A 12909-nucleotide genomic window follows, 5' to 3' on the forward strand; every position below is an offset into this window, starting at 1 on the left:
TCTGGGTTCTTTCTAGCTTCTGGCTATTATAATTAAGGCTGCAATGAACATAGTAGAACATGTGTCCTTGTTATATGTTGGAGAAATTTTGGGTATATGCCCAGGAGTGGTATAGTTGAGTCTTCAGGTCCAATTTTTTGAGGAATCTCCAGACTGAATACAAGAATGATTGTACCAGCTTGCAATCCCAACAATAATGGAGGAGCGTTCCTCTTTCTCCACATCCTTGCCAGCATCTGTTGTCACCTGAGTTTTTGATCTTAGCCATTCTGACTGGTGTGAGGTGGAATCTCAGGGTTGTTTTGATTTGCATTTCTCTGATGACTAAGGATTTTGAACATTTCTTTAGGTACTTCTCAGCCATTCTATATTTCTCAGTTGAGAATTCTTTGTTTAGCTCTGTATTCCATTTTTAATAGGGTTCTTTGATTCTCTAGAGTCTAACTTCTTACGTTCCTTGTATATATTGGACATTAGGCCTCTATCAGATGTAGGATTGCTAAAGATCTTTCCCATTCTCTTAATTGGCATTTTTTCCTAATGACAGTGTCCTTTGCCTTACAGAAGCTTTGCAGTTTTATAAGGTCCCATTTGTCAATTCTTGATCTTAGAGCATAAGGCATTGGTTTTCTGTTCAGGAAATGTTGCCCTGTGCCCATGTGTTTGAGTCTCTCCCCACTTTCTCTTCTATTAGTTTCAGTGTATCTGGTTTTATGTGACGGTCCAAGATGCACTTGGATTTGATCTTTGTATAAGGCAATAAGAATGAATTGATTTGCTTTCTTCTACATGCTGACCTCCAGTTAAACCGGCACCATTTGATGAAAATGTTGACTTTTCCCACTGGATGGTTTTAGCTCTTTTGTCAAAGATCAAGTAACCATTGACGTGTGGGTTCATTTCTGGGTCTTTATTTCTATTCCACTTATCTACCTGCCTGTCTTTGTACCAATACCATCTAACTTTTATCACTCTTGCTTTGTAAAACACCTTGAAGTTAGGGATAGAGATTCTTTTAGTTATTGTTGAGGATAGTTTTAGCTATCCTGGGTTTTTTGTTATTGCAAATGAATTTGCAAATTGCTCTTTCTAACTCTGACGAATTGACTTGAAATTTTGATGGGGATTGCATTGAATCTGTAGCTTGCTTTTGGCAAGATGGCCATTTTTACTATATTAATCCTGCTAATCCATGAGTATGGGAGGTCTTTCCATCTTCTGAGATCTTCAATTTCTTTTTTGAGAGACTTGAAGTTCTTGTCATACAGATCTTTCACTTGCTTGGTTAGATTCACACCAAGGTATTTTACATTATTCGTAAAAGGTGTCTCTTCCCTAATTTCTTTCTTAGCCTGTTTATCCTTTGAGAAGAGGAAGGCTACATATTTGTTTGAGTTAATTTTAAATCCAGCCACTTTGCTGAAGTTGTTTATCAGCTGTAGGAGTTCTTTGTTGGAATTTTTGGGGTCATTGCAAATAGTGATATTTTGACTTCTCCTTTTCCAATTTGTATCCCTTTGACCTCTTTTCATTGTCTAAGTTCTCTGGATAGGACTTCAAGTACTATATTGATCAGGTAGAGAGAGAGTGGGCTGCCTAGTCCAGTCCCTGATTTTAGTGAGATTGCTTTAAGTTTCTCTCCATTTAGCTTGATGCTGGCTACTGGTTTGCTGTATGTATATTGCTTTTACTATGATTATGTTTGGGCCTGATCTTTCCACGACTTTTATCATGAAGAGGTGTTGATTTTTTTTCAAATGCTTTTTCAGCATATAATGAGATGCTTATGTGTTTTTTCTTTGAGTTTATTTATATATTGGATTACATTGATGGATTTCTGTATATTGAACCATCCCTGCATCCCTGGTTTGAAGTGTACTTGATCATGATGGATGATTGTTTTGAGTTGTTTTTTGATTTGGTTTGCAAGGTTTTTATTGAGTATTTTTGCATTGATATTCATAAGGGAAATTGGTTTGAAGTTCTCTTTCTTTGTTGGGTCTTTGTGTAGTTTAAGTATAACTGTAATTGTGGTGTCATATAAGGAATTGGGTAGTGTTTCTTCTGTTTTTATTTCGTGGAATAGTTTGGCGAGTGTTGGTATTAGGTCTTCTGTGAATGTCTGATAGAATTCTGCATTAAATCCATCTGGTTCTGGACTTGTTTTGGTTGGGAGACTTTTAATGATTGCTTCTATTTCTTTAGGAGTTATGGGACTGTTTATGGTTTATATGATCATGATTAAACATTGGTGCCTGATATTTGTCTAGAAAATTGTCTGTTTCCTCCAAATTTTCCAGTTTTCTTGTGAAGGTAGGTGCCCTTGCATTTGGAGCATAGATATTCAGAATTGAGAGTTGATCTTGGTGGATTTTTCCTTTGACGAATATCAAGTGTCCTTCCTTATTTTTTTTATAACTTTTGTTTGAAATTCAACTTTATTTGGTATTAGAATGGCTATTCCCTTTTGTTTCTTGGGACCATTTGCTGGAAAACTTTTTTCCCAGCCTTTTATTCTGAGGTAGTGTCTGTTTTTGTCATTGAGGTATATTTCCTGTATGCAGCAAAATGCTGGGTCCTGTTTACATATCCAGTCTGTTAGTTTATGTCTTCTTATTCAGGAATTGATTCCATTGATGTTGAGAGATATTAGTGACCAATGATTGTTGTTTCTTATTATTTTTTGTTGTTAGATGTGGAATTAAGTTTGTGTGGCTCTCTTCTTTTGGGTTACTTGAAAGAAGATTACTTTCTTGCTTTTTGTAGGGTGTAGTTTTCCTTGTATTGGAATTTTTCATATATTATCTTTTGTAGGGCTTGATTTGTGGAAATATATTGTATAAATTTGGTTTTGTCATGGAATATCTTGGTTTCTCCATCTATGGTAATGGAGAGTTTTGCTAGATATAGTAACCCTGGCTGGCATTTGTTGTCTCTTAGCGTCTGTATAACATTTGCCCAGGATTTCTAGCTTTCATAGTCTCTGTTGAGAAGTCTGGTATAATGATATGTCTGCCCTTGTATGTTACTTGACATTTCCCCCTAACTCTTTTAATATTCTATCTTTCTTTAGTGCAATTTGTGTTTTGACTATTATGTGATTGGAGGAATTTCTTTTCTGGTCTAATCCATTTGGGATTCTGTCAGCTTCTTGTGTGCTTATGGGCATCTCTTTCTTTAGGGAAGTTTTCTTCTATAATTTTGTTGAAGATATTTACTGGCCCTTTAAGTTGGAAATCTTCACTCTCTTCTATACCTACTGTCCTTAAGTTTGATCTTCTCAAAGTGTCCTGGATTTCCTGGGTGTTTTGGGTTGGGATCTCTTTGTGTTTTGCATTTTCTCGGCCTGTTCTGCCAATGTTTTCTATGGTATCTTCTGCTCCTGAGATTCTCTCTTCTATCTCTTGTATTCTGTTGGTGATGCTTGTATCTATGACTCCTGATCTCTTTTGTAGGTTTTCTATCTCTAGGGTTGTCTCCCTTTGTGATTTCTTTATTGTTTCTATTTCCATTTTTAGATCCTGGATGGTTTTGTTCAATTCCTTCACCTGTTTGCTTGTGTTTTTCTGTAATTCTTTAAGGGATTTTCGTGTTTCCTCTTTAAGGGCTTCTACCTGTTTACTTGTGTTGTCCTGTGTTTCTTTAAGGGAGTTATTTATGTCCTTCTTAAATGTCCATCTAACATCATCATGAGATGTGCTTTTAAATCAGAATCTTGCTTTTCTGGTGTGTTGGGGTAGCCTGGACTTCCTGTTGTGGGAAAACTGGGTTCTGAAGATGCCAAGTGTCCTTGGTTTCTGTTGGTTTTGTTCTTGCACTTGCCTCTTGCCATCCGGTTATCTCTGGCATTAGCTGGTCTTACTCTCTTTGACAGTGGCTTGACTCTCCGGCATTCTCAGGTGTGTCAGCAGGACCTGGGCACAGAGAGCTATGGCTCAGGATCAGCTTCCAGCACAGACAGAAACTAGAAGGATCTTTTCCCAGACTGCACCTCTGCTCCTGTGTCCTGAGTGCTCCAGGCAGGTCTCTCAGAGCAGAACTGGTAGTCCTACCTATGCTCTCAGGTTTGTCAGCCCTCCTGGGAGATCAGCTTTCTCCTAGTGGGTTCTGGGCATTGAGGGCTGTGGTACAGGGTCAGCTCTGGGTGCAGATGGAAACCAGAAGTGTTATTCATATTCAAATCACTACATTCTACTCTCTGTCATAGGCTTGGGGCCATATCACAATGCAAACATTTATGGGGTCTGCTTCAAATGTCTTCATAGTCTATCTTAGTCTCAATACTGTTTAAAAGTCCTACGTTCGAAGTCTCCAAGACTCATGGCAATCTGTAACTTTAAGCCACTGTAAAATTATCAAAAAGCAGATCATAATCTTTCAACATAGAATGGCACTGCCACTTCAAGAGGGGGAAAGGGTAGTAAGGAAACATTTGGCTAAATCAAAACTAAAAAAACAACAGGGCAAGCTTCATAATCTACATCTTTATGCCTGATATCTCTGATATTCTTCAGAACTATCACGACTTTTAGCTTTGATTACTACATCACACTTCTATTTTTCTGAGTGGATCGACATCTGTCTGCAGGTCTCCTTGGCAGGTATTCCACTACTCTGGAATGGATCCACATCTTGTCTGCAGGTCTCCTTGGCAGATATTCCACTACTCTGGCTTCTCAGTCTCCAACAAAGTCCAGGCTTCACTGGAGTATCTGAACTCCCTTGTATGAACACTCCTTGTCATATGGCTGGCACCAGTAGCTTTCCTTAGCTATAGAAGGAGATTTTAAAACCCCTTTCCTGTATCATTGACTCTAAAGACAGAACCACATCTATAAATCTCCTAGAGGAATTAGCATAAAAATCCTGAGCCAATGATGATAGAAAGTCAATGTTGGAAAAAGCTAAACCTAGAAAATGTTAGTCAGTGTGCCAGAGAGAAGACTTACATCATTAAGGAGGCTAAATAACAGAATATTTAATATATGTGATGCAACATTTTATTAATGTTTTTGAGGGCATGAAAGGACAAACACTAAAAAAAGGAACAGAAACAAAACAAACAATCACATCTACAACTACAACAAAACATTCCATATGTGTTAAAAAGAAACAGAGAAAGTCTAATCACAAAACATATATTCTGGAAAGATATAATAAATAGTAGATTAGACATAAATGAAGAAGGAACTAAGCTGGAAGGTAGATTTTTAGAAATTACCCTGGTAAGCACTGGGGTAGAAGTGGGCAGTAAATGAAATACAAATCCTAAATGCTTAGAAAAGAATGAGGAAGTCCAACAAATGCTTAAGAGGAATGGCAACAGTCAATTATACACATGATATTATGAACCATAAAGACCAACTTAAATCCCATATAAAATACAAAAGTAGAGAGAGTAGAATATGGAACCTTCATGTACCCAGCATATTGTCTTCACAAGTACTCACATTCAAGCATTCTCATTTCTTTTATGATGCTCTCAGCACTGCACCCAACACATTTATTTTTTTAGAGACAAACCTTGGGTATTAACATACTTTGTCTACAATTCAGAATGAATCTCTTCCAGATGAGAGACCATGGAAAACTTGACAACAGGAGAGATCATTATTAAACTAATATGTCCTTCCACAACTTCGAGAAACTCTACATCATATTTTATTCATGATATTATTTAATTTAGTAAACATTCTGAAATATATTGAGTTGGTTTCCCAAGATCTGCTGCGCTTGCTGAGGTGGTACTGAGGGAAAATTTTCTCTCTGATGGCAAGTGTCTTACTGAGGGTGACTTCACTCCTCCTTCTCTCGAGACTCTTACACAACTAAACTCCTGGTCTATATTCCTGGTCTATTCACTTTTTAATATTATTCCATCTCTTTGTTCTTTTGTGCTGGAGGTATATGGCGATCACTCTTAGATTTGTCACAGATTATCACACTCTAGCCCATGCTAATTATGTTTATACAAATCAAATGTCAAATTAATTAGATCATTGCAGTTGTAAAACTGTCTACTACTAGTGAAGATAATAAGTGAAACCCCTGGGATTTGTTCAGAACAATAATAAATGAATCTGCAGCACACTCAATTTCTTGATCTCATTAGATTTTTCTCCCACTGGATTTTCAAAAAGATACTAGCAGAGAGGAGCATGTCTAGTCGTGATGTATTGTAAACAGTCTTGAGCCATGCATAAGAAAGCCCTGCTGTAGGAGGATGATTCCTGAAATTTTTTTGTTATGTTTAGCCAGCAGGTAATATTCAGTCTCTGTTTTTATTGTATACATGTCTCAGCAACAAAATTAGTAGTCACCTTTAATCTATCACAAATAAATCTATAATCTATAATGTCTACAGAATATCATAGAAATATTTGTAGTCAAGTAAAATAGTAAAGTATTTTAACTTATGATATTTAAAAGCTTGGGGATGTAGACTAAATAAAAAATGTAAATTCAAATTTGAAACCTACATCAGGATAAACCATTATAGAATTCTTAGGAGAGGGAAGCATATGTCGGGTTTGTTATTTTTTGTTTGGACTTGTTTTGACCTAGGGATGAGGTTCCTATCCCCTTGGCTGGTAAGAGGATATTTTTGGGCTACTAGTTCATTGAGGTTGAAAAGAGGCTTCTTGCATTTTTGAGTGGATAGGAAGAGGGGAGGCATAGGTCTCTCCACTCTCCATTCCCACTGTGTCCTGTTCCTGACGTCAATGCCTGCCCAGCCTTAACTGTTCTATTGCTGCCAGCCTAACACTGGAAATCATTTCCCAATGAGAATTTCTTTTATTTCACAGAATCCTGTTTCTGAATTAAAGAAAAATCAACTCATTAAATGATCAAATAGTTGCTATGAATATTTATGATCCACAGCATGGCATTTTGATGTACATTTTCATTGTAGAAAAGTTAAGTCAAGTTGCTTATCATAACTACCAACTCACTTTTCTGTCATTTTTATGTTACATTTAACATTTTCAAATCTATTCCTTAACAAGTTTGAAGTATATGTTTATTTATAGTTACAATACTGTTCAATTAATTGCTAAAATGTATCATTACTATTTAATTTAAACATTAGAACAGTTTGCTCACCTCTGCTGCCCCATTCTCTTCTCTTGTCACCTACTTCCCCCCCCCCTCTGGTGATGACCATTCTACTTTTTGCTCTACGTAATGGACTTTTTAGCTTCAAAATATGAACGGGACTACCCAGTATTTATTTTTCTCTCCTTAATTTCCCTAACACAGTGTCTTCTAGGATTTCTTATATTAGGGCAATGATAGTTCCTTCTACTTAAACGCAGCAAAATGTCTTCTGTGCAGATATCTTTTTAGTAAGAAGCATTCTAAGAGGAAAGAGGTACTATGAATTTAATTTGCATCTCTATAGTAATTATAGATGTTTAACATTTTTTCACATTTTCAGTACCTAAGCTAACAGTATAATTATTGAATATATTTTGGGGTAGTTCCTCTTGACGATATTGTTTATATTAAATATTGCCTTCATGAGCACCAGTGGAAGGGGAAGCCCTTGGTCCTGCCAAGACTGAACCCCCAGTGAACCTGATTGTTGGGGAGAGGGCAGTAGTGGGGGGGAGGATGGGGAGAGGAACACCCATATAGAAGGGGACAGGGAAGGGTTAGGGGGATGCTGGCCCGGAAACCAGGAAAGGGAAAAACAATTGAAATGTAAATAAGAAATACTCAAGTTAATAAAGCTTAAAAAATTATTGCCTTCATTTTGTTAAGCTTTTGCATTCTTCTAATTAATTTTTGAGCAGTGATTTTTTTTGTTATATCTTCTATTTTGTGCACTGCCATGCTTGTTCTAATATGGCTGGCATATTATAAATATTTGGTGTTTTCTTAACATAATTCATTACCTTATGTAAATAAGATAGAAAATGTATTCTATTGTTCATCCTAGATAGTTCTTGAAATACAAATAATGACCACAAATAGACTTATTTGTCATGCTTTTCTTGGGATTAATCTCCCTGTGAAACTTCCATTTCAAAATAACCTGTAAGTATATTAATCAGGATAGGTGATGTTAGGCTGCCCCAATAAACTGCCCTTGGAAATTTAGTGTGCGCTAACACAGAGGCCCTAAGTTTTACTTCTAGTGCATGTACAATTCTCTGTTCTCACAACTGAAGCCCAGGCTGATGGGAGGTGCCATGATATTGTAGATATCATATAGATGGTGTCACTTTGGAAAGGAGAAGAGAATTACTCACCAGTTTTGTAGTTTGATCCTGAGAAAATACCATTCACTTTCATAACAGAGTGGCATGTACCACCCACAGTGGCACATGGTTACAAAAAGACTAGGAAGGGCAGGCTCCAATGGGACTAAGAAATAGAGTTGAATTAGATACTGTAAATCAAAGCATAAAACTTTAACCATTTGGGCTCTCAGAACATCAGTGCTCTATGCAGTCATTATACCTCCTGACTAGATCAAATAGCACATCAGTGAGTGAGTCTTGTGTTCTAATCTGAGTCATTGCTCAGTTTGTACCTGAGGGCTTAAAATAAATGATGATTAATATTATGAAATTATTCATGATATGTAACTTGGTTTTGGAAACATTTGGGGGAAAATAAACAGCAGATCAAACAGAGATCCCATTTATCTACCTATCTATATATTTATTTTTAAATCTTTTTTCAATTTTTATTATTTTATTTCTTTACATTCCAGTAATTGCCCCCTCAGTTCTCCCCTTATACAGTTCCTATCATTCCTCTTCCCCCTTGCCTCTGAAAGAGTTCTCTCTTCCATCATACCTCCCTCCTCCTAGGGCTTCAAGTCTCTTGAGAATTAAGCTCATCTTAAGGCCTCACCAGGCAGACCTCTGCTATAGCTGTGCTAGGGGCCTCGGACTGATCCATGTATGTTCCTGCTTTTAAATGTGGAATGGTATATATCAATCATGAGGTCTTTTAATGTATTCTGATAGCCACTGGTTTTTATTACAGTAAGAGTTGTTTAAAAAAAGATGGAGCCTGGAAACCACACAATGGTAACAGAATTCATTATTTTGGGGCTAACTGAGGACCCCACCCTTTGTTGGATCTTCTTTGTGTTGTTCCTGGGTGTCTACCTCACCACCGTATTGGGCAATGCCAGCATAATTATGTTGATCAGAAGAAGCCCTCAGCTTCACACCCCAATGTACCTCTTCCTCAGCCACTTGGCCTTTGTGGACATTGGGTACTCCAGCTCAGTCACACCTGTCATGATTGTGAATTTCCTGAGAGAGAGAACTGCCATCCCTGTGGCTGGCTGCATAGTCCAGCTTGGCTCTGATGTGGTCTTTGGGACTGCTGAGTGCTTCCTGCTGGCCGCCATGGCCTATGATCGCTATGTGGCCATCTGCTCACCCCTGCACTACTCCACTCTCATGTCTCCCAGGGTCTGCTTCATCTTACTGGTTATTTCCTATGTGGGCGGATGTGTCAATTCTTCCTCATTCACTAGCTGTTTGTTGAGCCTGACTTTCTGTGGACCAAATAAAATCAACCATTTCTTCTGTGACCTCCCACCACTGGTGGAGCTTTCCTGTACCCATGTTTACATTGCTGAAATGTCTCCTGCCATCTCAGCAGGCTCCATCATCGTCATCACCCTGTTCATAATCATTATTTCATATGTCTACATCCTTCGCTCCATCCTCAGGATGCGCTCTACTGAGGGGAGGCACAAGGCCTTCTCCACCTGCACCTCCCACCTCACTGCAGTCACCCTGTTTTATGGGACAGTTACATTTGTTTATGTCATACCAAAGTCAAGTCACTCACCCGACCAAATTAAAGTGGTGTCTGTGTTCTACACAGTGGTGATCCCCATGCTGAATCCATTGATCTACAGTCTGAGGAATAAGGAGGTGAAAGAGGCCATGAGGAAATTGATGGCGAGAACACATTCCTCATTTTGAACAATATTCAATGTATTTATATAAATATTTAAATAGCATGTTTTTGGGAAACATGCACAGTTATATGTTGTTTGACTTATTTTCTATGAAAAAATCTCTTGAATGTACAGTAGTATTATGTTGATTAATAATAACTTATTTAATACTTCTTAAGAGTTTAATAAATTTGATTACTTGCACTACAATCTGGACTCAAATTAAATGTGGATATTTCATAATTGTGATACCTGGATGATGTAGAATTATTTTTTTTAAATTCTGTATATTTTAGGTAGCCCATAAGTACAGATTACTTTTTCATATGTTTAGTATTGTTTTCTTAAAAATATTGTTAATTATTATTTTGGAATACGTCATGTGTTCTCTTTCAGACCAATTGATGACATTGTTGTGTCTCTCATCTTTATCTTCTGAACTCTTGGCAACTTTTGCACAGGATCACTGTGCACCTGGAAGTTATGGAGCTCTGCCCTATACACATGTCAGTGAGATTAATCAAACATTAATCAAACTGATATTTGAAACTTTTACATTTTCACAAATGCTTTTCTTTATTTTTAAAGTTATCACAGTTTCTCAAAGGTGGCACACCTTTCAGAAAATGCACTTTAATTCTATCAGTTTTAATGTTTCTCTATTTTGAAATTCATTGTTTTTGTGAAGTCCAACTCTGTTCCTTGGTGATGCTTGGTTTGTAACGTGAATGCTTCCTACTCGCTGCCATGGCCTACAATTATTTAAGTGTCATTTCCTCAGCAGCGTGTGGGCACACTCAAACTATGAAAGGAAAGGAAATACTGAGAGATAGAGAGAGAGAGAGAGAGAGAGAGAGAGAGAGAGAGAGAGAGAGAGAGAGAGAGAGAGAGAGACACAGAGAGAGAGACAGAGAGAGACAGAGAGAGACAGAGAGAGACAGAGAGAATGAGACAGTTAGAGAGAGACAGAGACAGAGAGTGAGAGAGAACAAAGCCACATCTAAGGTCTTTAAATATTATTTTATTTTTATTTTATAATTTGCATTAATAAGGTAACAGGTTTTCATATACATTTCACATTGGTTGTTTCTTTGTCCTGTACTTTACCAGAATATCCCACAGAATTTTTATCCCAAGGTTTGGGTGGTTATGTGAATGCTTGAAAAGTTACTAGTAGTCTGTTATGTGGACTAAATGAGATAGCTTTTTTCCTCCATGACTTCTTTCCTTCATTTAATGTTTCCTTTCTCTGTGTATGCATCACTGAAATTTTCTACTCTGTCTCTTCTGGTACCATCATTATGAACATCACTTGTCATTTCTCCTTCATTAGTCTACATCTTCACCCTCATACTGCAGACATGATCCACTGGAGAGAAACACAAGGCTTTCTCTAGATGGACCTCTCTCCTCACTGCAATCATTTTCTATTATGAATTGATTGCTTTCATTTTTTGTTGTTTAACCCAGCTACTCCATGGATGAAAACAAGACGGTTGAGTGCTACACAGTGATAATCCTCATGTTGAATCACCTCTTCTACAGCCCGAGGAACAAAGATGTAAAGAAGGTTTTAAGAAGGCAACTATTAGAATATATCCATAGGATATGTTTCTTTGAATTACAGATAATCTTTCCCCCATTAACTTATTTATTTATTCACTTTACATCCTGATTACAGCCCCCTTCCTCCAAGTCCCATCCTCACAAGCCCCTTTTTCTTCCCTTCCTTTCTCCTTTGAGAAAGAGGAGTTTCTCTCCCTCTCCGGGGTACCAACCTACCCTGGCATCTCAAGTGACTGCAGGACTAGGTGTATCCTCATCCACTGAGGCTAGACAAGGCAGCCCAGTTAGGGGAACAGGATCTACAGGCAGGCAACCAAGTCACCGTAAACACCTGCCCCACTTCCCACTACAATTGTTGGGGGGCCCACATGAAGACTTTACTTCTGCTACATATGTGTGGGGGACCTGCATATGTGTAGGTCCAGTGTATGTATACCCTTTGGCTGGTGGTTTAGTTTCTCAGAACCCCTAAGGGTACAGGTGAGTTGACTCTATTGGTCTTCTTGTGGAGTCCCTATCCTCTCTGGGTTCCTCAACTCTTCCACAAGACTTCTTGAACTCTGTCTAATGCTTGGCTGTGGGTCTCTGCATCTGTTTCTCTCAGTTTCTAGGTGGTGTATCTTAGAGGACAGTTATGCTAGGCTCCTGTTTGTAGGAATAACAGAGTCTTTTTTTTTATATTTTTTTATTATTATTAACTTGAGTATTTCTTATATACATTTCGAGTGTTATTCCCTTTCCCGGTTTCCGGGCAAACCCTCCCCCCTCCCCTTCCTTATGGGTGTTCCCCTCCCAACCCTCCCCACATTGCTGCCCTCTCCCCAACAGTCTAGTTCACTGGGGGTTCAGTCTTAGCAGGACCAAGGGCTTCCCCTTCCACTGGTGATCTTACTAGGATATTCATTGCTACCTATGAGGTCAGAGTCCAGGGTCAGTCCATGTATAGTCTTTGGGTAGTGGCTTAGTCCCTGGAAGCTCTGTTTGGTTGGCATTGCTGTACATATGGGGTCTCGAGCTCCTTCAAGCTCTTCCAGTTCTTTCTCTGATTCCTTCAACGGGGGTCCTGTTCTCAGTTCAGTGGTTTCCTGCTGGCATACGCCTCTGTATTTGCTGTATTCTGGCTGTGTCTCTCAGGAGCGATATGCATTCACATTTTGATCATCCGTCTTGAGTTTCATTTGTTCTAGGCATCTAGGGTAATTCAAGCATTTGGGCTAATAGCCACTTATCAATGAGTACATACCATGTATGTCTTTCTGTGATTGGGTTAGCTCACTCAGGATGATATTTTCCAGTTCCAACCATTTGCCTCTGAATTTCATAAAGTCATTGTTTTTGATAGCTGAGGTAATATTCCATTGTGTAGATGTACCACATTTTCTGTATCCATTCCTCTATTGAAGGGCATC

General features: G+C 38.2%; 1 protein-coding gene across 1 annotated transcript; it reads left to right on the plus strand.

The window, feature by feature from the left end:
• The first annotated feature begins 9020 nt into the window (after positions 1–9020).
• LOC116894179 (olfactory receptor 481-like) lies at positions 9021–9959 on the plus strand. The gene has a single exon (XM_032895896.1). It carries the CDS (start codon positions 9021–9023, stop codon positions 9957–9959), a length of 939 nt encoding a protein of 312 aa, XP_032751787.1.
• Positions 9960–12909: the final 2950 nt, after the last annotated feature.

The sequence above is a fragment of the Rattus rattus genome, chromosome 2 (genome assembly GCF_011064425.1).
Source record: "Rattus rattus isolate New Zealand chromosome 2, Rrattus_CSIRO_v1, whole genome shotgun sequence".
NCBI lineage: Eukaryota > Metazoa > Chordata > Mammalia > Rodentia > Muridae > Rattus > Rattus rattus.